The sequence below is a fragment of the Malus sylvestris genome, chromosome 6, assembly GCF_916048215.2.
Source record: "Malus sylvestris chromosome 6, drMalSylv7.2, whole genome shotgun sequence".
Lineage (NCBI taxonomy): Eukaryota > Viridiplantae > Streptophyta > Magnoliopsida > Rosales > Rosaceae > Malus > Malus sylvestris.
Window position 1 is genome coordinate 20,655,011 of NC_062265.1, and position 22,748 is coordinate 20,677,758.

At 36.4% G+C, this 22,748-nt stretch overlaps 2 protein-coding genes across 4 annotated transcripts; both read right to left on the bottom strand.

Annotated features, from left to right (window-relative positions):
• Positions 1 to 6,369: 6,369 nt before the first annotated feature.
• On the bottom strand, positions 6,370 to 10,144 carry LOC126626944 (serine/arginine-rich splicing factor SR45a-like). 3 transcript variants are annotated; one of them, XM_050296347.1, is made up of 8 exons: positions 9,978 to 10,144; positions 9,369 to 9,391; positions 9,174 to 9,257; positions 8,934 to 9,045; positions 8,119 to 8,268; positions 7,318 to 7,381; positions 6,938 to 6,942; positions 6,370 to 6,789 (listed from the first exon to the last, which is right to left on the bottom strand). In XM_050296347.1, the coding sequence occupies exons 2-8, from the start codon at positions 9,389 to 9,391 to the stop codon at positions 6,445 to 6,447; spliced, it is 783 nt and encodes a 260-aa protein (XP_050152304.1). In that variant the 5' UTR covers positions 9,978 to 10,144; the 3' UTR covers positions 6,370 to 6,444. The 3 variants fall into 3 exon arrangements, with proteins under 3 accessions (XP_050152304.1, XP_050152303.1, XP_050152302.1); XM_050296346.1 differs by lacking the exon at positions 6,938 to 6,942 and having other exon boundaries at positions 6,370 to 6,783; positions 9,978 to 10,143; XM_050296345.1 differs by lacking the exon at positions 6,938 to 6,942 and having other exon boundaries at positions 9,978 to 10,142.
• Positions 10,145 to 11,122: 978 nt separating this feature from the next.
• LOC126626937 (beta-adaptin-like protein B) lies at positions 11,123 to 17,910 on the bottom strand. Its single transcript, XM_050296338.1, has 15 exons — positions 17,655 to 17,910; positions 16,882 to 17,079; positions 16,108 to 16,221; positions 15,691 to 15,941; positions 15,421 to 15,556; positions 15,126 to 15,305; positions 14,902 to 14,994; positions 14,582 to 14,793; positions 14,388 to 14,451; positions 14,072 to 14,251; positions 13,702 to 13,794; positions 12,915 to 13,324; positions 12,435 to 12,624; positions 12,152 to 12,355; positions 11,123 to 11,613 (listed from the first exon to the last, which is right to left on the bottom strand). Exons 1-15 carry the CDS (start codon positions 17,739 to 17,741, stop codon positions 11,314 to 11,316), a joined length of 2,712 nt encoding a protein of 903 aa, XP_050152295.1. The 5' UTR covers positions 17,742 to 17,910; the 3' UTR covers positions 11,123 to 11,313.
• Positions 17,911 to 22,748: the final 4,838 nt, after the last annotated feature.

The following is a 22,748-nucleotide window of genomic DNA, read 5'->3' on the forward strand; positions in this document are numbered from 1 at the left end:
CTAAAGCGGCGAAGTCGAGTTTGTTCAAATTCGACATGTTCCTATCACAAAATAGATGGACAAGATGTGGTTAGTGTAATGGAGAAAAATCAATCCATTCACGTAGGAGTAGAACATACAGGTTCTAATAGACATGATTTGGTTTAATTTTGCATGAAAAACTTCGGGTTTTCATGGGTGATGTGTTTAAATGAAAAAACTTCAGGTTTTCAAACAAGGCATGGTTATAAGAAACTTTAGGTTTCAAAATAATTATGAACTTCAGGTTCATATAATCCTGCAGGCAAACACAAATATATACAAACAAATATGCAAAGAAATAATTTTAAGTTTATAATTATAATTGAATTTTAATTATTTGGACTTCGGGCCAAATTAAAGTGTGGGTGAAAAAATATAAAACCCATTGGGCCTAAAATAATTAGGCTAATAAAACTCAGGGCCCAAAAGAAAAAACTAAGCCACGAGTGGCTTAATAAAATTGTGGCGTGCACTCCAGGCCCAAGAATGGGCTGGATTTGGACTTAGGTGTAGGATGCAGGCCAACAGGGAGGACGGGACAACGGGGGCGGGGGGAGAGGGGTTGGGTTGCTGCAGGCAAGCCCAAAACAAAATTTATTTTGTTTTTTTTTTCTTTTTCATCAGGCCAAGGAAACAATTTGGGCCGAGATAGGGAGAGCCTAAAAAGGGTTTTTGGGTCACTGCAGGGAGCACAAAGGAAAAACAAGCCGAGAGAAGAAGCCCAAGAGGGCTCGGGTTAGGTCCAAAAGGGCACCCCAGCGTGTGCTGGGTGCGTTTCACCAGAGAAGAACTCCGAACTTGTGACGGTCTAGGGTTCGTGATGACTCGGGTTGAGTCATGATGGTCGTTGACGACCACGGTGGTGAACAGAGATGAAATAATCTCAACGTTATACTAACCAAACCCTAGAAAATTTAAATCGGATTTTCGACAAAATTCTGACGAGATTCAAGTGAATCTCATTGCAATTTCCAACGTGTGACGACGTCGGGTTATCGACAATATGAACTAAAGGTTCAAGGCAGTGGTTGCAGGCCATGCCGTGGTAGGGGACACCATGAAAGGTGTCGAGTTTTTGAGACTCGAAGCTTCTGGCTCCGTGGGTTTTCTAGGGAGGAGGAAAGCTGCAGGCTCTTGGTTTGGCATGGAGACCCCATCTGCAAGATGATGATCATGGGTTCGAAAGAACCCTAGGTTTCCCGTTTTAATTTTTTGTTTATTTTTTCAATTCAATTATATGCATGTATAATTCAATTAAAAGACAAATTCAATTTGATACAATTCAATAGTATGCATATGCAAAAATATATTTGATTCAATTCATAGCAAATATCAAATTCACATAATTGCAACAATTATGATTATGAGGTATACACAATTTATGTAGGATCTAAAATTCGTAAAACGTAAAGTTAGGTCTTGCATCATGGTGAATGTTCATGCTATTAGGGCTGCAAAAATATCGAGTTAAAAGTCGTTGTTTTGAAAGAACCTGATTGCGTGATGATATGGATGAACTGATTTGATGCAGAAAAATTCTCTAACGTCAGATTCCTAAATGCAGCGGTAGGAGCGTGCTGATAACGTGTTGTGGTCTATTTTATCTAACAATATTTAGGGTGGCTGGCGACAAGGAGAAGAGAGAAAAGAGAGATGTGTTTGTAGAATTGTAGGGGAATGAGTGTTGTTATCCCTCCTACATTGTGCTTTTATTTATAGTAGTAGAAGGAGAGAAGATATTCCTTCTTCCCCAAGTAATACAAGTTGTAATAGGAAAGAATAACTAGAATAAAATCTAATCTAGGATTTACACAATCACACTTAAACTAGAAATGTTTACAACAAACCAATATTTTTGTTCAATACCCAAATAAAAAATTCACCAAAATCCCCATCACACACCTTCCTAGTGCAATCACCATAGCAACCTTGCTATGCATATAACAAAGCTTCATACATGTTCAACCAAACTAAAGCTTTTCAAACCTATTTAACCAAAAACACTTTAGAGTTGAAGAATAAAAATGGAGGCAGATATTGAATGCAGATAAATCCCTGTGTCGGTGAGGGGGTGGCTGGGTTTGGAGAGAAAGAGAGAGAGAGAGGCAAAGAAAGGAGAGATAAACAGGAGAGAGTAAGTATTGGTTTGGTATTGAGATGCTTTTATAAAAAGTGGGTATCAAAAAAAGCTAAGCTCAAAAATGTGTTTGGTAAACACTTAAAAACAACTTATTTTCACAGTTTTTGGTGAAAAAAGCTGAAAACATGAAGTGGCAAAAATGAACTTTGAAAAAAAAACTAAAAACGTGAAGCATCATAAATGTTGGATTATGATTTCTTGTTAAACGTTGGATTATGATTTATTGTTAAATGTTAGATTATATGTTTAAGATAAAGTTTATAAATATTTTTCTTTTAAAAATAAACTATATTTAGTAATTCACCTTTATTTGTTAAGAAAATTAAATTAATGGCACATCTAGTATTATATCATTTTTTATCATTTCACACAGTCACAGCTATTTTACATAAAAACTTACCAAACACTATAATATTGTTTTTTTTCTTTTCCAAAAGTACTTTTACAAAAAAGTTTACCAAACATTCGGCTGCTTATTCTCACATCATAGTAGAAGCAGTTTTTTTTTTTCAAAACAAAGAAATACCAAACCAGCCCTAAGAGAGATAAACAGAAGAGAGACATGATAGAAAATCGGGAGAGAAGGGAGTACATAAGGACAAGAGAGGGGAAGAGATAAGGAAATGAATAAAGTGAAGATAAAATGGTACAATAGTTATTTTCTAACTAACCTAAACGCATGTGGAATGCTTCATTGACCTATGCATAATTATTATAAATATTTCATTGACTGTCTCCAAAAAACAAAAAATATTGACCATTAATAGATGATTAATTAGTAAAGATTTTATTGACTAAATAACCTTTTATTAATTTTATGTTATTTAAATTGTTAGAATATATAATATATTTTGAAAATTGCGGATGGGCACGTAATATAGAAGGTTGATAAAAAAATAATCAACAATCTTTTAGTCTAGTGATTAGGGATGCAAAATATCCGCGGATATGGGTAATTACGGTTACCTACCCATTTAAATCTCATGGTTACGGTTATGGGTAACCGTTTTGATAAATAAACGATTATGGGTATAACAATTTACCCGTGAAATTTAAATGAGTGGTTATGAGTATTAACCGCAGTTATAAACAGGTAACCACTTACCTATTTATTTCATATATGTAAAATTAACACAAACCATGTTCTCTATCGAACAAAACTTAAATCAATGCTATTGACTATAGTGCATTGTTTATATAGCTAATTATATATATTATGTTAATACTTTACATTATAGGTTAAATAACTCAAGAATATTGTCTTCTAAATAGTTTTCCTAACAAAAAATACTTAAAAAAATATTATACCACCTTCATTGGTAACATGGATTAGTAGTAAAAGATTTCCCAAAAGATTAGGAAAATAAATAACAATTCCCCTCAGCCCCACTCACTTAATTCAACCCAAGACATGTTCCTCAAACATGTTGCGACTCGCCATTTTAGCTAATCCCTCACTTTTGTTAGCATTGTTACTGTAATTTATATATCATATATTCTAATTTTGTTTTTTAAAACTAATTTTCTTTCTTTTTCATTCTATATCAATTAAAAATATCGTTCGTAAATTATTATTTCAATTATTGGAATAGTATAAAGACTTAAAAAATTAAAATACGGAAATGTATAATGAATGTACCTATAACGGTGTTTAAAAAACATTATGGCAATTTTTTTTTAATTTTCAAGTTGTTAAAAAACATGTAGACGGGTGAAAAATGGGTACTGGTAAAAAAAAAAAAAGATAAACGGGTTAAAAAGGGTAAATGGGTAAACGAGTATTAAACTGTTACAGTTAAATGAGTATGTGGTTATGGGTATGGTTAACCGTTTATAAATAGTTATGGGTATAGGTATAACCGTTTAGGTAATTACCCAATGGGTAAACGGTTATGCGGGTATGAGCATAAATGGTTATGGATAAATAACCGCGGTCGCCCGTCCGCCATAATTGATGCCCATCCCCTAGAGGAGTAGTGATACTTCCATGATTATTGGAAGATGTCGTAAATTCGAGCCACCATTTCTAATTTGCCAACAAAAAAGAAATGGTTATAGCAAGTTGACCTTTATCACATTAGTGAAAATGTGTTGAGTCTTTGTATGAGAGCGTGAGTTCAAACTCTGTCGATGACTAATCTAAAATCTAATTTAACAAAATTATCTTTTGAAAAAAAGAAGAAGTTATATAAGCTTTATAGTTCATTCCAATGTAGTGTGTTAAAAGTTAAAACAAATCTACTAACATCTGATATCGGTATTGCCTAAAACAAAGGTTTTCGACAATATTAAGGAGAATCTTAATACTAAGTTGCAATGTGAAAGGTTGGGCAAAGCAGTTTTTATTACAGGAGGTAAGGAAGTGCTATTAATAATGTTCTAAAAATTCTCACCTAGCGCCACCTAGGTCTTGTCTAGGCGCTAGGCGGCTGGCCACTGCTACGATTAATCTCTATCGTTTTTAAAAATAAGAAAGGGCGCCTAGATCTGCCTAGACCCGCCTAGGTCATAACTCTCGCTTAGACAAAAAATAGATTACTTCCATTTTATATTTTATTTTCTCAATAAATTTAAAAGAGACTTATTGGATACTTAGATGAACACTCATTCTATTTTTATCCCCATGTTTTCAGTATGCTAGTACTTTATAATTTATGTAAGATTCTCAAAGGCATTAAGCTCTAGTCAGGCGAGGCCTTGGCAGATTTGAGTAAACTTATTATATCGTGTAAATAAGTGTCTGTTTATACTTAAAAAATACATAATGAATTGGGATACATAAATTGAAAAATAGAATGACATATATATTAAAAAATATTAAAACATATGGAAAACATGGGGAACCAGAATATTATGATTGTTCATCCAAGTATTCAACAAATCTCTTACAATTTATTAAAAAAAATAAAATGCAAAATAAAAGTTGGCTATTTCTATTTAAGTGAAAGTCGTGACCTAAGTGGGTGCCTAGCAAGCACCTAGATGGGATAGGCAGGCGCCTAAGCAAGTTTAGGCGTCATTTCTTAATTTTTAAATGCTTAATAATTAATCAAGACGGTGGTCAGCTACATAGCGCTAAAGTGGAGATTTTTAGAACAGTGAATTTATGTGTCATTCTATTTTGCAATTTATGTATCTCAATACAATTATGTATTTTTTTAAGCATAATTAGACATTTATTCATGTTATATAATAGATTTAATTTAAAAAAAAAAGAAAAAAAAGAATCGCCTATGCTCTAGGTCAGTGCCCGCCACTCGACTAGCACTTAGTGATTTTTAGAACTTTGGCTATTAAAAGTGGTGGGATTGCTAAGTCAACTCATATATCCCAACTCGATGAGAGGAATACACGCTTGTTTGATACACATGATTGATTGAAATGAAGAACTCTCAAATTTCAAAGTACATTGAAGGTGGAAGTGAACGATTTCATACATGGAGAGGATTAAAAGAAGATTAGCTAAGAAGAAAATTTATCCCTTTTTTTTTATTTTGGTCGAAAAAAACAGACTTAGAAAATTCATCTCTTCTAATCCTACTATTTAGAAGAGAATTAAAACAGATAAGTTTTTTTCATGAGTAATTCATCTTTTATATTCTAGGTGGTCAATTTTATAACTTCTCCCTTCCACATACTTTTAATTTAGTAAGTTATTCATTTCAATCCAATTTTGTATACCAAATGAGCCATCACAATCTCGAACACAAAAGGCGAGCACGAAAGGAGAGAAAATCTATAAGCAAACGCAATTAGAATTAGGGAGTTTTAACGAAAAGTCCGCGGTACTGTTCATTTTAACGAAAAACCACATTTTTACACTAAAAAGTCACATGTACTATTCACTTTACCTTTTATTTTGTCCTTATCGTTAAAACTTAAAGTTTTCAAGTCATTTTCATTAGTTTTCCTTTAAAATTAACGCTGACGTGTGTTATATCTATTCCGACGCACAAATAGAAGAAGCTCTCCATCATTCACTTCCATGTTTTGTTCCTTTAATTAAAACGTATTTTTAATTTGGACGTAATAATCCACAAAATACATGAAGAATTGAAAAAAAAAAGAGGTCTAAATAGCATAATTGAACTTGAAAACTATACAATGGATTGTCATGGTGATTAGTATTCATTTTCAACCCACTACGTTCCAAGTTCAAACTTTACCCTCTCAGCTTAGTGTATTTTAGTGTCAAATATCGTTGAGCGTTATTAAACTTGAAAACACATGTTATTTCAAATTGAAAGGATTTGGGAATAAAATGGAAGATGCATACAAGTTGATTAAGAATAGAAATACAATACACAAGTACAACAACATTGGAGAAATACTTGGTCAGAATAAAAATAAAGATCCCAAAACCCCACACCAAAGTGTAAAACAAATAAATGCCAGGGGACGATCAGAACCGCATTTGGATTTTCTCTATCTAGGGTTTCTGCCCCCTGACAAGGAGCGTTCCCTGCGCCTCCTGTATGAGTCCGAGTGTTCATCCGCCCTCCTACCATATGGAGAGCGTGATCTTCCTCGGTGGTCCCTGGGATAAGGATCTCTGTCTTGCAACCTACGAGGTGAATAGCTTCGAGATCGTCTACGGTCACAATCACGATCACGATCACGTCCTGCATCTTTATAAACCATGTTCACATGAGATATGAATACTGCGTCTGGATCCTACATCAAAACTAGTATCTTCCCATCTCAAAGGAAGTTGGCACTGTAGACTTATGATAAATGGGACATGACGAAAAGGGTGAGGTGATATTTTTTTCATACCTCGTCTGCATTTTCAGGGATTAAAAGCGTGAGGTCAAAGAGGAAACATTTTTAGTGACAATTAAATCAAGTTGCGCTGAAGATTGAAGGAAATTTCAAGAGCACCACATTCCTCCATCAGTACCCCTCAAACAAAGCATTATACTAGACTCTAATCCAAAAATTAGGTATGGTGAACTCGATTGTACACCCGAAATGTAGATCGTTCAGATCTACAGGGCCACGCACAAAATAATACAGTAGACCTTCTGTGGTAGTGTGTGTAAATGGTTACGGGGAGAGGAGTGACAAAAGCTCTTATGTGAGGGTTCCAACCCATGTCAAGGCCAGCAACACTGTACAATTGCTAAAAAAATTATAATACCGATCCATGTCTGTACCTCGTTTATCTCTCAAACCTTGATACCTTCCTGGAGTTGGAGTCCTCCCTCGTTTCCTTTTTGCCTGCATATTTACACAAAATGCAAAATGACGTCATGGAAGATAAGTAAGCGAATAGATTAATCGAAGTGACAAAAAAAGGGCAGATAAACAAGTCAACAATCTACTCAAAACAGTCCATATGCGGCTGCTTGCAACTATTTCAAACTACGTGAAGCTAACTGGCCATCGTGATGATTATGATCCACACAATTGGAAGGTCCACAGCAGTCCGTTATCGTATTTTTTTAAAGTCACCTTCCTAACTGTATACCAAGCCAATGGCATGCCTCGCTAACCTTACTGGCTGCAAGGAGCTTTTCTGTCCAACTTCCAACTTTTATTTTAATTAGATACAACATATAGTTTGGATGGATTAAGTAGGAGAAGCCCAAAAAGCAAATGCGACAAGAAGAATTTACCATGCCTCTAGGGTATTAAATATTGTGGTTAATAAGCAACCATGGAAAACGCTGTTGCCAACGAAAAAGAGGGATAAAGGGCATACAACCCTTGGCAAAATAGTTGAGTTTGTATCGTTGATTTTTGAATGTTGACGCAGAAACCCATGTTGTGAAGGGGATAGTTTTGACTGTCTAGAGCTTAGACTGTGAATTCGATGAAGCTACACTGACCAGACCTGCTGCCAAAACTTATTAGGCAACATTTTTTAAGAGGTAAAATCTTCATAAGTAAAAGTATAAACAATTCAACTGCATACTACACAGCAACTTTCTTGATCATTTGACAGAAACTAATACCTTTTCCACTGTAACTAATCGACCTTCAAGCACAGACCGATCCAAATATTTGATGCAGCGTTCTGCATCCTCAACAGTTTCCATTGTGACAAAGCCAAATCCACGGGATTCTCTGGTGCGAGGGTCTGTAACCAGATGGCAGTCCAGTACCTGAAACAAGAGCTCATATGTGATTCTCTCGGAATAAGATATGTATTAAGGCTCTCAAAACATAATTACTTTCCAAGTTGACATGAAGCTATAGTAAACATGGAGCATGAGCTATTCTATGTGAAGTCTAATAAAGAAAGGACTACACATTTTCTAGGTACAAACATAAAGTTAGAAGCTAGAACGGTTATTTTTATCAATCAATAGTAAGGCTTCACTTGAATATCAGGACTAAAGTGTAAATGGAAGGGAAGCCATTAAATTGCCACAGATGTCACCCTCTTCTTTAGAAGATAGAACTCAAAATTATTGCTTCCTTTCCAGGGAGATCCAAGCATAATAGGCTAGTAAGGGAAACAAGGTACCTATCCAGTGATGGGTAGTTAGCCTAACTTGTATCTAAAGTACTTGTTATAACAATCTCCCAAGTTGGCTCTTTCTTTCCTTGTAATTTATTGTGCTTTGCAACTTGTTATAACAATCTCCCAAGTTGGCTCTTTCTTTCCTTGTAAGATATTTGTGCTTTGCAGTCATTAGAACTGCAAAGCACAATAAATTACATCGATATGAAGTTGTCCCAGGGTAAGTTGTATCTGTATAAGTTATCATTCTCATATCAGGTGTTCCCTATATGATTTAAAAACTAGATGTGCAATAACTCGTACCTTCCCCTGTTTATTAAAAAATTTCTCAAGATCAGTAGAGGTAACCCTTGTGGATAAGCCTGTTATGTACAAGTTGTTTCCAGGATTGGATGCATTGACAGATTCATGGCTCCTGCAGCAAGAAAAACCATTATTCAACTCAACTGAACAAAGCATGAACCCAGTATTTAGGTTTGAATAAAACCGAATCCATTAAACCAAAACAGGTTAAATATAGGGAATTTGAGATTTGCAGTATACCTAGAACGACTTCTCCTAGACCTCGACAATGATCTCAACCGGCGGCCTCTGACGGGTGAAGGAGCGTTGTGTGGCGAAGCGGACCTAAGTGAATAATCACCAAAATCAATTGAGAAATTGTGGGACTACTATCATTGATTCGTTATTAAGTGAACAAACTTGCAATTCCAAATAGAACTTAGAACGGATTCTGACCTTCTTTCTCTTGGGTATGGCATCTACGAGTAGACACAGAAAAACAAGCATACAACATTAGATACCCTTCAAAAATATTAAACATTCAGTATAATGTATCAATACGTGTGTACATTCATACATGCATACAACCAAATACGGGCCTCCAACCATATATTCATTTCAGATTCTAATATGCCATGAATAATATACGTGTATGAATTTGGTTTCAGATTCATAGATTAGTCAAATAAATAGCTTCATTAACTTATGATTATCATTACCTTTACTTTCTAGGAGGTGACTAAAACCCAAATATACATAATTCAGCTATAAAAGTTAAAATTAAACTCAATGGAAGGCATAATTAAGTTCACAAACACATATTAGACAACAAAAAAAACTAGAAATCTCATAGTTTCCTGCATTTTCTCTGGACGTTTTCTTTTGCTGTTAAATCAAACAGAATAATTCGAAATATTCGAACAATATATGAACGTCTACTTAAGTAATTCGAATTAAATCAATCAAAATACCAAGAAACTCTCGAAAAATTGATCGGGCAAAAGGCATTAAAGAGGTTGAAAGCTCTAGATGGAAATTAGGGGAAAAGATTGGAAGCAGATTTACCTCTGGCTGTGGCCGGTGGAATTGCTGAGTCAACTCGGATGCCCTAACTCGGCTAGAGGAAAACTGCCTCAGACCCGAAAGGGGAGAAAACGTATAAACAAATGCAATTTGGTCGATGCTGTCTCAGTTCCCACGTGCAAGTAGAAGAATCTCCAGCATTCACTTTCATGTTTTCTTCTTTTCTTTTACCCTTACTTTCCACCTACAAGTTTACTATTTAATTTTAAGAGAAATGGGAAGGAGAATCGCTTAAAGCGGACCTATGGCATAATATTTTATTATCATAGCACAGGAATTATGTCAAAAATATGATATGACCGAGAGTGTATAGAGGGTTTCATTTTGAGAGTCTTTTTAGCATTTTTCTAATTTTAATTTCTAAACCTTTATGTTAAATGTGATCTTATATCGTATACAATGGTAGAACCTACATTTATTAAAAAGTTTCGTAATGTAATCAGTTTTAAACATTTAGATATTAATTATATCGTATACAATAGTAGGACCTACATTTATGTTAAATGTGATTTTATATCGTATACAATGATAAGACCTACATTTATTAAAAAGTTTCATAATGTGATCAATTTTAAACGTCTAGATATTAATTATGACGTTGGACAACCACAAAATCAATACCTTTTAAAACATTTGTATTCGCATATTTGCCCCGAGAATGTGTAAATAACGGCAGCGTTTTCATTTTCCTTTTTTGTCTGCATCTGGTCATTCCTCAAACTCAAATTAGGGCGTATGAAGCTTATGGGCAGAAAATTGAAGATAATACAGCTTGATTAACAAGGAAACTTTTGGGCTCAACCAATTTTTATGTTTTAAACTTTGAAGTGTTCCATCAAATCAACCCAGCGGATGGAATATTAATGGAAATATGGTATTGGTTGATGATAAATTATACAGAAACTGAAAATCCAGGTTTCTATAGCGATAATTCTAGGCGTGCTTGCCACAATCTGCACCGGCATGGGTGATTTTCAACCGTTGATGTAAATAGAGTCCTGTAACAACGATTCAAAGTCATCCATGAACGGGGCAATTGTTAATAAGGAATGGTAAATACACTCTAAACGCAAATGCAAATTGAACCATCAAACTTATGGTGAAGAATATAACAATTAGACAGCGAGTTCAAAACCGGTGTATTGAAATATATAAAACCCTCAAAAGTTCGAACAATGTAAGGTCAATTCAAGTGGCAATGAAGCATAAGTACAAAAAATGGCAGAAAGATCAACAAAAAAAGGAAGAAAAACTCGATAGCCACTGCTGAGTTTACAAATACTAACACAAAAAATATAAGATAAACATATAAACAGAATCAATCCTTGAGGAGAGTCTCCATGGCTTCAAAGAAAAGAGGTGCCGTCTCCGGGCTTGGAGTCTTGATCGCAATCTTGACCCCGGGATTGTTCACGACTGTGGTGAGTTCAATCAAGAAAGGTATTCCTCGAGGGATTTTTGCAGAGAAATAGAACACGTCCTGGTTGGCATGTTTGCGCTTTGCAATAAAGAACATGTTTGTAGCAGCCAGGCGGTCCACAGTCGCTTCAACATTTCTCAACATGATTCCAGGGAAGTCCTTTGTAATCTCATTTGTATCCGGAAGAGACCTCCACGTCTGCAATGGGCATAAGCATCAGTGTTTTTAAATGCTACAATTTTTTAACTGGCAGTAAATGATCAGAAATTTTGTATTAGTAAGTTCCAGACTACACTGCTTTCCGGTATTTTTACCCCCATTACTTCTGTACCAGAAGTATTAAAATATTCCAAATTTTAATTTCAAATCCGCATTTTGACCCACTTCACCTTCATTCTATCCTATAGCCCCCTTCTCTTTAACAAAAAGGAAATATAGCAACGAGCCACGTGGCCACGGCATTGCTGTAGAAATGGCCCTAACGGAATGCTAGATGTCCATTGTTGTGGTACTCTATACCTCCCAACCTAGCCCCTTTCCAGGTCTAACTGAACTACACCATTGTTTAAATATACTGGAATAATATAGTCAATAAACTTCAAAAAGGCAACATAAATTTTGGGCTTGATGTGGGGTCTTATATCTAGTAGGACGTGTCGTGAAGTTCAAACATTGAAAACACAAATGACCCAACACTAAAAGTTAAAAGAAAACAGAAGGTGCATGGTGATTTTACCTCAAGAAAATTTGCACGCTCCATTCTTCCATCATCAGTAAAGAAGACATGCAATGATATTTTATCATTAAAGTACCAGACTGGTTGTTGACTGTTTTTCACAGCAACCTGCAATAGTGAGCTTGGAGGACCTTGAGACATATTCTGGAACGTAACCATAGGCAAGAGAGTCCCGGCAGATGTCCCAGGTTGCAATTGTGGAACCTAATGGGGATCAAGGTATTTGTGTTATAAATTTTTGTTTGGGAAGAAATCTCACTCAATTTACATGTTTAATAACTACCTGAAGGGGTCCAGCCGCTGCAAGCCCAAATGTATTTTTGTTGAACTGAATCATGAACCCATCCAGCGGAACCTGTGTGTTGTTCTCGAACAATAAACTGTAAAATATTTGCCCTTCCCTACGTGTCAACTGAGCACTGATTTGTAAACCTTGACCAGTAGATGCTGGTAGCACAACAGGCAACGGAGGTCTGCAATCAAGGCCAGAAAATTCAATAAGTTCTTTTGATACTTTACACTGACATTGAACGATGACTATTTGCAGCATCTAAATTAAACACTGGATTCATTTTATCAAACAGTTCAAATTAAAGGTTTTTATTTATTTTTTGGGCATGAGCTTGTATGTAATTTTATTTAAAGACTAATGCTCACACAAAATGGAAACCAAATCACCCACAGCCAGCGGGATCAGTCCACTCCACATGACAAAGTATCCACCGCACAAATAAGACCACTATGCAACTTCCACTATACTTACCCAGCAGGAGAAGCAGGCTGATCCACAGGGACAATAGCACTATTTTCCAGGCCGATCAGGTCACCAAGTAAATCTGGCACTGGAGCAGGTGCAGGTGCAGGTGCAGGCGAAACTGGTGCAGGTTGTCTAGATGCAGCATATGGAACACCTGAACTAGAGCCGGTTGGGGATGCAGAACTATCAGCAACATGAGCAGGTGATTCAGAATTTCCTGTTTCACTACCATAGTCCTCATCTTCAGTTCTTTGGGCTGTGGTCTTCACACGGGTAACAAATGCTTCTGGAGGCTTGTGATACACAGAGGATAACGTAGCAATGTTAGCAAGAAGCTCATCAAGAAGAGATGGATCAATCAGGTTTGAATCATCACTGATCACTGGCTTCTCAGCTAACACCACATCCTTGGCTGCCTGTGAGATAAGAAGCATTCCCATGAGCTCAATACTATAACCGTATAAGGATATGCTATTCTAAATTGTCAAACTATGGTTTTGCAAAGGGTTCACTGCATGCCATTGTACTGGAATGGCATATACATGAGCACAATAATGGCAACCAGTAGCAATCTTCACATAAAATAGATTTCAAACCCCAACCTGTCCCCCCAAAGAAAACAAAAGTGGAAAAATAGATTTGTGGTTGTACATGTAAAAGAAAAGGGGCATGCATTAACTATTGGATTGACAGAGAAACAAAATATTATATATCAACTAAGGGGCAGAGAGGGGAAAAAAATATTGGTTGTTATATTGAGAAAGAAATGGAAAATCATTTTGGCCAAACCCACCTCTGGGTCAGTTGATAGAAGACGCCAATATATGTAGGCCCGATCTCGCAAATCAGGATTGTCTGTTTCCACAGTAGCATTATTTAAAACAACCTGCAAATATGGATCTACACAGTGAGAATTTTACTTGGATAATATCTAGAAAATACAACTATGGCCCAAGTATGAATAAACATATAAACCTTAGACATTCGCATTCATAGTAAAAAAGAGTGTCACCTCTTAGGTACTACATTATATTAGAACAACGAAATCAGAACAATGGCTGCTTTAATGATGGTATTCCGCATTCCAATATGTCATTTATGGTAAAAGAAGGAGAACAGAAGCTAGAGAGGATAACTATGCATGAATAATACAAAAGCAGAACCTGTATCATCTGCTGTGGTCCTTCAGTTGGCTTCTTAAGAAAGAGTTTAACAGTTGCTGTCAGCAATTGCAATTGGACATGTGCAGGCTCTTCAGGGAAACTTTCCAGAAAACTTTCAAGTAGCTCATCAGCATTGTCAATTCGTTCCGCATATTCACCAATTATCCAGATCATGGATGCCTTTTGGGGAAGAAAAAGTGAGAAAGAACATGAGCATGGAAACATGAAGTACAAATCAGAAGGCCTAAGCAGTGATATATTTAATAGCAAAGCAAAAAGAAAAAACATAGATCTTAAGCTGGGGATACTTGAGTACCTTGGCTTCTGGTTCATCTAAAGTGTCAAGGCTTTCGCACAGAGTTGCAATAATGGACTCGTAGCTGTAATCAAGATAGCAATCCATTACAAAGTTTGTAAGGGAAGATTCCTTTTTTTTTTCTGAAAGGATGTAAGGGAAGATTCCTTCATCATCAAAATTCAAAATTAAAAAAATGAAAGCCCATAACTTACGTATTTGGATATCTTCTAAATATATCTTTGATGACAATAATGGCCTCTTGAACTACATAATTTACTTTGATCTTAATAAGCTCCAGTAAAACAGTAATGCACCGCTCAGCTGCTCTTTCTAATTTGATGGCACAGCGACCAATGGCACGGACAGCTTTTCGGACAAAATCCACATCTACTTCGGTAGCATACTCTTTAAACTCCAACAAAACCTGCAGAAATGTTGGAGCAAGCATGATTTTAACTCCACTTTGAGAGGTGACAACTTTCAACCATTAAAGTCTAATATGAAAAAGTAACTCCTGGCAAGATTTTCATACCTGGTCTATATTTCGGTCTGAAGCAAGCTTTATCATGATTTCTAACTTTTCCATCTTTACATAAATTGGATCATTGTACTTGCAGAAGAACACCTATAAAAGAATCGAGCGTTATGGGAGCTTGCCTTGCTTACGATTCAGCTACATAGTTGATAACAAGTATCAACTCCTTGTTAAAGTGCATCAAACAACAAGACTCTACACTGAAACTAATTTTTATTTACCTTAATTTCATGAGCGAGGATTGTGGGTCGTCTCTGCACTATAAGGTTGATGTTTCTCAATGCAACATATTGTATCTCAGGCTCTGCAGATAGTAGTGTCACGAGTGGAGGAGCCATCTTTTTGCAAAGATTTCTGACGACATCAGTACTAGTTATAAGTTCCATCTGTTGGAGGATCATCTGCAAGTAAAAAGGTAGGGAAAAGACAAAACAATTACAGAGGTTACCAATGATGATAACTGAAAGCATTAACAACGGCATAATGATTCAGAACATTACAAAAGGGAATCCCCACCTTAACAGCTGAAAGTACAACCGCACAGTTAGCATGTTGTAATCGTGGTGTAACTCGCTCTACTATATTTTCAGCTTCACGAGCGTCTGCTGCCTTGTATTTAGAAAGAGCGTCCAATATGAAAACTTGACCCCACCTGAACACTTGTATAATCAAGTTAGATAAACAAAGGAAAAGGATTTTAACAAAAAGCTAACATGATCTAGCCGCATAAATAGTATTTCATTGCATAAAAATAATTGAAGTCGGCACTACTAAAAGTAAACATACTCTGTACATTCATTTAAGGCGGTAAGGAGCTTTGACAGAGTGTGACTAGTGATCTCAAAGATGGGTCTATTACTATTCTCTTGAATTTCGGCTAGAGCAGCCACAGCATTTGCTACAACCATAGGATTATTATCAGATATCAAATCCTTGAGGGATTCCAGAAAACCCCTATCCTCAACTAACTCTGCATTTATGTCATAAAGTTTGGCCACACATATGGCTGCTGTCTTCCGCACATAAGGATCATCATCCTGTCATGAAGTATAGAAAACTAAGAAACAGATAACAAGACACTAGCCAAGCAAAATACTTTACAACATGTTGAAAAGTAAACAGCTGAAGCTGCAATTATTAACAAACTTAAGACTAAGTTCCGAAAAGCAAGTATGCAAAAATGTATAAGCACTAAAAATCAACCTTGAGACATCTCTGAAGGGGATCACATAGATATTCTGTAATTTTATCAACACGAATGCAACCCATTGTCCGGACGGCTAAAGCACGAATCAAAGGGTTTGGGTCCTGTGAATCCTGCATAATTGATCACGCAAAACAAAGCAATTAGAACAAAAAATCATTAAATATATGCTTTGTTCATTTTTAACACAAATAGGAATTAAGTTCATCCTTTCCAAAAAGAAAAAAAAGGGTGTGTTCCGATATCCTTTGGAAATGCCATAAGACCAATTTGGCTGTCCTCAAGATCATATTTGGAACATCGCTTGGTCAATTATAAAGACGGAAAATTAACTGAACCAGAGGGGGTAAAGAAAAAGAAATGATATTACTGACTTGAAACTTAAATATGGAGTGAAATATCAAATTTCTACTTGCTTTAGCATGATAACATTCTCTTCTTTACAAGACCTATATGTTTGAATTATTAATGTACACCCTTAACCCCTCGCAATTTCAGCATCTATCACATATACTTTGCCCGTTAACTTATAATCAAATGGCTATATTACACCTGTCTTTTCTTCTCCCCTAATTGCAAGCATACAAGTCATCTGTAAAATGTCTGAATTGACCTAACCTGATTACATGGAAATGTGTGGTACTAAAAAACTATGAGAAGATATAAATTTCAAAATCAGCAACCAACATCTTGGGACAGATTTTGAAATCAAGATTTACACCAAAAATAACTGTATGAACTGTAAAACACTGAAGATTTCATAGCAGTTTTACCTTGACAAATGTATTCACCGCAAGTATCGCTAGGTCAGGCTGGCTTTTAGCATAATTTATCAGATACAAATAGACAAGCTTCTTCAGCTCCAAGTTTTCTGTTTGCATGCAATTCACTACATCTGTGAAAAGTGACGAAACATCCTTCCCAACAGTCATTGCGGCGATCACCTTCTTGACCGCATCTTTTCTCTTATCCTGTACCACGCATAAAAGAAGATTATGTTCTCAATGTTTCCGATAAAGCACAATCAAATATGATGGTGCAACGAGCGGTCGTGGTCATTGTCATAGGGAATCAAACAAATAACAGGAATGAACTCATAAACTACGCCGATATCAGAAATGTAAATTTACCATGAAAAACTACAATTCATGGCACCACGAGAAAACGCTCCGATTTGTACTATCAGATTACAAACGGAATTGCACTCAAACAAAAAGAGCACGTTTTCATTTTCGTTTTAATTTCCATCAGTTTCTCCAGCACCAAACAGAACACAAAGCTCATTACAAGTGACACACACACATACCGTATCGGATCCGCGCAATTCCAGATCCCTAAGGTCGCAAGTAACGAAATTCGAAGAAATCGAGCAGCAATTTAAGCAACAACTCAAATCGCAAACCAACAGATCTAATTAAAATCAATCAAAGATTGGCAACGAAACGCCGTAACGAAGAATCGAAAACCTAATAGAAGTAAATCACAGATCAATTTGAATATGCACATATGACTGTAGAGAGAGAAAGAGGAGAGAGAGAGAGGGGACCTTGTATTGAGAATTGAGCTCCTCTTTGAGCTCAGGGATTTCGCCCTTCTTGGTGGTGGAGAAGTACTTGGAGTCGTGCCCGCTCATCTCTTTGCTCCGGAGTCGTCTCCTCTCCTCGCTCTCTTCTTTCTCTCTCCGTCTGCAACTCAATGCCTCAGACCAAAATGCTCGTCTAAGAGACGACGACAGCAAAAGAAGAACAAGAACAAAAGAAAAAACCGATGAAAAATTACTTGTGTTAAATCCGAGCCGGTGGGAGAACTGAGCTAAACCGGGCCGCTTTTTAATTACGAGACCATATTATTCTCCTCCAAACTATCCTCCGACACCGTTTGCTATTTTTGTTTTTTACTGAAAATTGCTTTTACTTTATGGGTATAGTCAAATTAAAATTGAAAATGACTTTAAAAGATTTTAGAATTATGAGATAGTCAATTAAATTTTAAGGTTAATATCGTCAAGTTCTTTGGTTTATAACATTTAGGACATTAAGTTTTTTTTCATCTCAGAATGGTATCTGAGGTCAAAATTTTGGAAGTCTCATACTTTAATTAAGTCAGTCGTTAACTGGTGGTCTGGCCTTCAAATGGACATGACTTGGCACTATGTGGGGCCCACATGAATATTATGTGCTAGCGTTGATTGATGAGATATGGATAAGTCGTACAGGTCACTATAGGTAACTCCAACTTATGTGCTAGTGTTGATCGATGAGATATGGGTGCAGTCGTACAGGTCACATTAGGTGACTTCAACTTGCGTGCTAATATAGATTATTGAGCACATGATTATTTATATTACTGATGAGTTGATGTGTCATGATATATTTATGGAATTACTGTTGATATATTTTTTATTTCACATTGATACGTGATATGATTTTCTAGAAACTATACAGGTGTTGCATCGAGGGGTTATAACGTTTTAGAAGGCTTCGATTAAAAATTTTATTTCTAGGGCCACTCACCTTTGTTTTGCTTTCACCCTCCAGGTTTTATTAGTTGAGATTTCTTATCATCGAGGATTCGTGGCAAATCTTAGTATTGAAGATTTCTTTCGAGGTATGATTCTTAATTCACTCTACTGTACTTACTTATGCTCTAACGTCACGTGTGAAGTGGGTTCATTCCCGCTCACCAGCGCACTCTGATTTTTAGGCACTCTTACGTTTAAATGTATTCACTTTTTTTTCCCCATCATTATACTTTATGGCTTCGTCACCTTCCAGGTGTTGGCCAACACAGCTCGATTCGGAGTCCTAGTGGATATCCTAGGTCAGGGTGTGTCAGTTTGGTATCAGAGCATAAGTTGGGCAGTATTGCGTTCATCAAAAGTGTGATGTGAGCATTCTTGGTTCTCAAGTCTAATGTTTGAATCTTGCCACCTCGTCGAATACGGAAAATATGTTAGTTGTTTCTAAGTTTTGGGCATATTTGATGACTCGTCGATCTTAGAAGATCATTTTGGCGAGTGTCTCTAGATCATAAGCAAATAACTTTTCTGCCAAGGAAATGTGTGGAATTGAGACTAGTTGATGGCCCTAACGTGGGGTTAACGTATCATTATTGGTGTATCGCCAGGGATTTATGGGTCCGTCATTATTAAACCTTTTGAGAGTAGAAATCAAAAATAGTTTTGATTCCTTGGCGATATTCGGGAGAATACCACCCTTCCACTTTTTCGTACTACATTAGTTTTCTTGCATCTTTTCGTACAAATCCTATTTCAAATTGGTGGTCTATGTAACAAACTTTTGAAACTCAGAGTTTTCTCGTGAAGCTTGTTGAATTCATAATAGTCTTACCAATGTATAGAACCATTTGGAATGAACTATTTTATCCGTGATTTAAAGTTAACAATTATCATCTTTGCTTGAAAATCGAATGACATTTCTCTATGGAGAACGTGTCTAAAATCTTTATCAACATTAGAACTTCTTAAGTACACTTACTTTTTGGAAAGGACTAAGATTCTGACAGTGGCAGTAGAAGAATTTAATCAGCAACTATGAGTGCACTATAGTGTATCTTTCCGGTTGTATGAAAAGGACATATCTACCCTTGAACATTTTTAGCTTGTTCTATTCCATTTCAGTTGGAGAATTTGATGATATGGCGTTACCTTTAAACCGTTAGGAAATAGTTCGAATGATTATAATCACCTTGTTGAATGAATGGAGTTTGGAAGTATCATTATATGCTCTTAGTATAAGGTATTTTGTACGTGTAGAGAATGTGAAAATTAATAATCATGATGTTGAACCAATGTACGCTCATGTGGTGTTTCAATTGGTGGTAGCTTTACGTAAGTGGGAAGTTGTATTCTTCCAGCCCCAAAGCTTAAAGTATTGGTGATGGTTTATTTTCTTGAAATGGGCGTTGAAATTCCAACAACAAGACACTTGTGAAGACAACTAAGATAGAAGTGGTATGTTTTTAGCTTATATGTGGGACGTGATCTAAAAGTCCTTGTTCGTGACATGATCAAATGTGGAGATAAAACAGAAATAAAAAAGTAAGGCTCCACTTGAGGTGATTGAAGAGAATTTTCAGTCTAGGCATCTCGCATTCGGTTAGAGTAGAAGGATGTTGAGGAACGTATAGTGGGATGTACGAAATTCTTTTAGCGTATTCATGAAGTACTCGACGATACAGATGCGTAAGAGTAAGCAGAAGTGAATTTGGAGTTACGGGTAAAGTTTTACGGAACTACAAATCCGAAAAGTCCGTGGGTAAGGACACTATTTATTATTTTATGCATTTATCATATTTATATGGTTACTATTTTAATATTAGTTGAAAAAAAAAGGAGGGAATTAGAGAGAAAGGAAAAAAAAAACTGAGGAAGAATGAGGGGGCGGAACTGCCCAATCATGGAAGAGGAGTGAGGGAATAAGCAGCCAATGAGGAGGAGAGATGAAGAGAATGGCCAATCAGAAACAGAAGAAGGGAGGGGAAAAGGGAGAAGAAAGTGGGGGAAACATGGGTTGGCCCGTGTAACCCGTCGGGCACCACCCACACCATCACTTTCTCTACACTTTTTCGTCGGTTCTCTGGCGATCTAACCCTCATCACCACCTAAAAACAAATCCTTATCTTCCCCTCTTCCATTTCCAACCAAATTTTATTGGGTTTGAGCTTGAATTTGAGTAGAACGAAACCCATAGGTTATGTGGGTGCCATGGTGAAATCCGACGATTGTGAAGGTAACCCAGTAAATTACCACTACCAAAACACTTCCCTAGAAACTAGGAACAAAGCCCAAACAAGTTTTGGAGCGTCGAGTTCGATTTGAGGACGAATTGGAGAACACCCAATTCAAGGGTTTTCGTACGGTTTGAGCTAAATTGGGGTATTTTTTCCGACCAAATTGGCCCTAGTCACAGGTATAAAATTTGTTCCACTCATTGAGATCTTCATTCTTGTAAAATTGAGAATTTTTAGAAATAGTTGATTTTTCCGGTGAGTCGTGTGGCCGACCGCCACCCACGGCGGCACGTGATCAGCGGGCTAACAATGTCATTCTAAGTCTTATTAGATGCTCTGAGTTCCTATTTGAGATCCATATGATGTGAATTGATTATTGTGAACCTAGTTCGATTAAGGTATATCATTTGATTATTATAGCAATTGATAATCTGACCGTTGGATCGTCATCAAACTTTAATATGTTATAGCACATAATATTTGAAGATCATAGGAGCTGACGGATCGGGAATTCGTAATGTGGATCTTCCCGAATTGAATTTGTAAGTTCGTAAAGTAAACATTAACCGCTACTTGGTTTTAGCAATTGGCGGAGATCCAACCATTGGATCATAATGAAACCTTAGGACGTTGTTCTAGGAACATAATGTGTATCCTCAGAAGTAATGGATCAGAAATCCGTGATGCAGATCTTCCGAATTGAATTACGTAGGGATGTGTTTTATGTAAATTATGTATTTTATCGGTAAGAACTGTGAGATGTGATTTGATAATTATTCTAGGCGACGATGGTTCGTGATGTCTCGATATGCGTGCTAGGGAGTTGTAGCGTGGACCTCAGGTGAGTGGGTCTTTTCCTTTCTATCGTGTATATATATATATATATATATATATATATGATTGATAATTCCACAAACGGTTATAAATTGATTATTGCATATAATTACTGTAAATGTTTTGAAGTACTAACGCGAACTATGAATGGCTTGATCCCTGTTTAGGGTACGTAGGCAGTCTAACGAGATGTTAGATGCAATCATACCATAAATGAGACTAAATAATTGAGACAATAGCCTTGTTTGGAAAATTGTGCAATGTGAGGGATATTGGTGGAAAATGTGAGATATAACCTTATTACTTAGTGATTAGATGTTGGTCATAAATCATTGTATGAAGGATCGAGAAATTGAAGTAAAGAATCGTAAGTATTGATAGTTAGTCAAATTAGTGTTTAGTTGAGCTTGTCACTGATAATTATTCCTGACAACTAATAGTTCGGGAGTAGGGCGTTATAGATTGTGCATTTTACGCCACATTATTGATATATATATATATATATATATATATATATATATATATATATATATGGAAGCACTACGATATGGTTAAGTTTTGGATTGCATCATGGCATATCCATTAGTATATTATTGCGCATAATTATTGTGAATGCTTTAAAGTACGAAGGTGAACACAGGATGCACAAATAAGTTCAGGTGAGTATATGTTGTGAAATGTGGGATGTATGGTTATGATTACATTTTATTTGGAACGATTGAGTGATGGCATGACTACATTTATGTTTTAAGCAACTCCGACATTGTCGTACTGGTTGTCTATGAGTCGTACATGCCATATTAGATGCATTTAGAGCTCATAACCCTGCACTCCCATGTTAGTGCTCTCGCCCGAGGATAGGGCCTAGCCTTCACGTGATCGTTCACCTCCCCCACCACATGCTTACCTTAGATTCAAGGTATGTGCTAGCATGTCGTACAAACTACATTAGGTGGTTCCGACTCGTAGGTGACTTGCGATACTTTTTATAGCCTTCACGTGATCGTAGCACTTGAGTGTAATTATTTACACCCAGCCTATCGTACATACCACA